General features: G+C 26.8%; 1 protein-coding gene across 1 annotated transcript; it reads left to right on the forward strand.

Moving 5' to 3' along the window:
• Window positions 1-337: 337 nt before the first annotated feature.
• LOC103312014 lies at window positions 338-1,546 on the forward strand. The gene is made up of 5 exons (XM_008191988.1): window positions 338-461; window positions 612-787; window positions 888-997; window positions 1,067-1,364; window positions 1,493-1,546. The coding sequence occupies exons 1-5, from the start codon at window positions 338-340 to the stop codon at window positions 1,544-1,546; spliced, it is 762 nt and encodes a 253-aa protein (XP_008190210.1).
• Window positions 1,547-3,610: the final 2,064 nt, after the last annotated feature.

Below are 3,610 nucleotides of genomic sequence, written 5' to 3' on the forward strand. Positions count from 1 at the left end.
AAACTCATAATATGCAAGAAATTCGTTCACCCAAACCGGTGTGTAATATCGATGCTCGTTTAAGGTTACCGATTCACTATTATGATACTGATTATTTTATACCGATTACACTAGAAATTCGTTGTAATGATCGGGATGCCCCCCCCAAATCAAATTATCACATGCTGTCGTTCCCGCGAATTTTGAATGTTACAAATTACAATGGTTGAAACATAGAGTAATATTACTCTATGAAATAGTTGAAATCATAGATAATCTTCTATTAGCAATGGTTGAAATTATTAATTATTAATTCGAGTCTTCTGTTTCTGTTTTTTATTTTTTTAAATAACTTAAAATGGGTACTCATAAAGAATTGGATTCTTTAAAACTCCAATTACTTAAAGATTTTTTGTTAAATAAAAATAAACTTAGTTCTTACATTGTACAAGGATTTCCTACGCATAAAAGAACACTTTTCGGTATTTTTACAAGATATATTTTTCCTTTAGTTTAAACCCAAATTAGAACATTTATTTTCAATACTTACTAATATTTTTTAGAAATTAATGACCTATTCTATATATATGTCATATGTGTACTTAAAAGTAACTCCGTTATATTTTTTTTAGATATTATTACATCGACTTTAAATGATGAAAACGATGACGACGATGAAATGAATGTGTTTATTAGATTTGAGAGACAAGTTAGAAGTAAAATAAAAAACTTTACCGAAGTAACTGTATTGGACATGACAGACAAGGACTTCAAAATTCATTTTCGTTTGACAAGAGAGAGTATTGAGGTTACACATTATACATATATAACTAATGCCTGTTTAATTTATTCAAATTTTTATTTTATAAGTTATACTAAGTACCTACAATGTATAGTTTTATTTTTAGATTTTAATTTTCAATTTGGGTCCTTTATTGTCAAATTCAAAGTTCAAGTGTTCCATTGAAAAACAAATACTGGTGTTTACATGGTATATGGCTAATTGTGAAACACATCGGTTAGTATAAATGAACACATCTAAAAAGATTAAATTAATGAAATAAAAAGTTAAATTATTTATTTTTAGACAAATAGCAAATCGATTTAATCTATCTGATAGCACCAGTCATGGGATTATTATAAATTGTTTGCTACAAATAAATACCCTTAATAGAGTTTTTATACAATGGCCAAGCGGTCAAAGGGCAATAGAAACTGTGGAAAAATTCAATGCCTTAAGGCAAACTTCTTTTCCAAATGTTATTGGAGCTGTTGATGGCTGCCATATTGCCATATTAGCACCTTGGGAGAAGAGAAGTGTGATGCCAAAATTAGATAGGAATATGTTTTACAACCGTAAACAAGTTCCATCAGTATTGCTTCAGGTTTTTATAAGTTTTTATAAATAAAAAAATGCATTTAAATACATTTAACATAATATTGCTTTTCTATCCAAATTTTTCCATTCCTCTTATGAATTAAAATAATTTTTATAATGAAATGTTTATTTCAGGTAATCGTAAATGCAGACCAAATCTTCATAGAGTGTTTTGAAAAAGCACAATAGGGCAAAATATTTTAGAAAATCATGGCTCTATACTCCCCCCCCCCCCCCCCCAATTGCCATATTTTAGGCGATGGAGCATATCCATTAACCGAAAAAATTATGGTGCCATATAAGGATAACGGTCACCTAACACAAAATCAAAAGAATTTTAATAAGATTTTAAGCAGTTCACGTGTGGTCGTCGAACAAGCTTTTGGAAAACTTATTGGAAGATTTCGAAAATTAAAGTACAGTAGTCATTAAGAAATTTGTTTTTTTTCTAGCATATCATTAATTCTAAGCATTTTATTAATTAATATAGACATATGGATGTATACCATAAATCGTACTGTGCTAAGATTATCACCGCTGCATGTTGTCTACACAATATTTGTATGACAACTGGAGATGACTTTGATGCCGATCTATATGTGTCTGAAATAGAGATAGGAGGTGATCTACATGAAGATGGGACTAGAAGCGGAGTATTAAAGCGTAATACAATTTGCAATGCATTGCTACTAAAAGATCACATTTAAATATATATTTATTACTTTTTTATTTTCATTATTGAATATTTTTAGCAGATATTGTAAATAAACAAAATGTCAAATATACGAGTACATATTATTGTTTTGACTTTATTACACATAATATATATATATATAAAATTTCAATTTCCTTTTGAATAGTTAAACTTTAATATAAAACAAAATTATTTAACCAATTAAAATAATAAATAACGAACATAAATTATTGACTTCATTATAATAATATCACATTGTTTCCTTTAGTTCACTTAAGCTTTCTTAAACTTAGGTATAAAATAAAAAATAAAAATAATAAAACATTATATAATATTCTGTTCAAACTAAAATTATACATAAATAACAAACAAATCTACTTAATTATTATAATTGTGTGTTAAACATAGTTAGTTACTTTTATTACAATTAAAAATACAACAGAGCATAGGTAGGTACCTATATTATTTTGAATTACTATTTCATCAATCAATCTTAAACATTTTTTTAAACATGTCCAACTTTTGAATTTCAATGTCATTGGCTGTGTTTAATTTGTCAACAAGTTGCTTTTGAACTTCTAACATTTCATGTTCTCTTTTCTCCAATTTATCAAGTCTGAATGATATCAATTTTTAGGTCAACAATTTTTTAAATAAATAAATATTTTTTAACTCACCTTTTGTTTAGTTCAATACTTTGTGTACTGATTTGATCTTTTTTCATATTTTCGTATTTTTCGAACCATGATGGCGTCTTGGCTTTAAATGTAGAACAAGTATAATTTGGTGTCAACGTTGGTGATATTGTTGATTGTGACGGTGTTGGAATTGTAAGTAAAGGTGGATTTAGAATGATATTTGATGTCATTGTCGTGGATGTAGAATTAGAACTACAAGGCTCACTGTAAGATGGCTGAGATGACTCGTTCAGTAATTCTAAAAATATAAATCATAGTATTGAAAACTATACGATCAATACAAAAAGTTAGAATTAGTTTATCCACAACAATACAGGACCAGTGACTTATTAAAACACCATTTATTAATTATAAAAAAAAAATCATTGGTAAAGAAAGTTAAATTGCCACTAACAGTTAGATATCTACATATAATAATAAATCTACAGCTAATAAACTTTTATGTTGTGCATCAGAAATATTTAATAACTAGTAACCCCCACTAGTAAAATTGCCTGGATTCTATAATGTACATAGGGTTATGACTTTATGAGTATGAAATATTTCACATGAAATTTTCACTTTGAAATATTGAAAAATTGAAACTTTCAGCCTTCTTGAAATATTTCAATGAAATATTGAAAAATATATTATTTTAATTTTTTTTTAGTTTTGTGTTTTTGGTGTGTTTGACAAAATCATCACTAGATGGTCACACTGATTTCTAAATATATTTTATATATATATATATATATATATATATATATATATATACTTTAAACCATACACAGTGGCCAAAGAGAGGCATTTTACTTTTGAGTTTTGATTATAATTTTAGAAATTTGTTGCAAGTCTACAACTTTTGATTGAAGCATTAATATA

This window comes from Acyrthosiphon pisum, unplaced genomic scaffold, assembly GCF_005508785.2.
Source record: "Acyrthosiphon pisum isolate AL4f unplaced genomic scaffold, pea_aphid_22Mar2018_4r6ur Scaffold_20665;HRSCAF=21775, whole genome shotgun sequence".
Lineage (NCBI taxonomy): Eukaryota > Metazoa > Arthropoda > Insecta > Hemiptera > Aphididae > Acyrthosiphon > Acyrthosiphon pisum.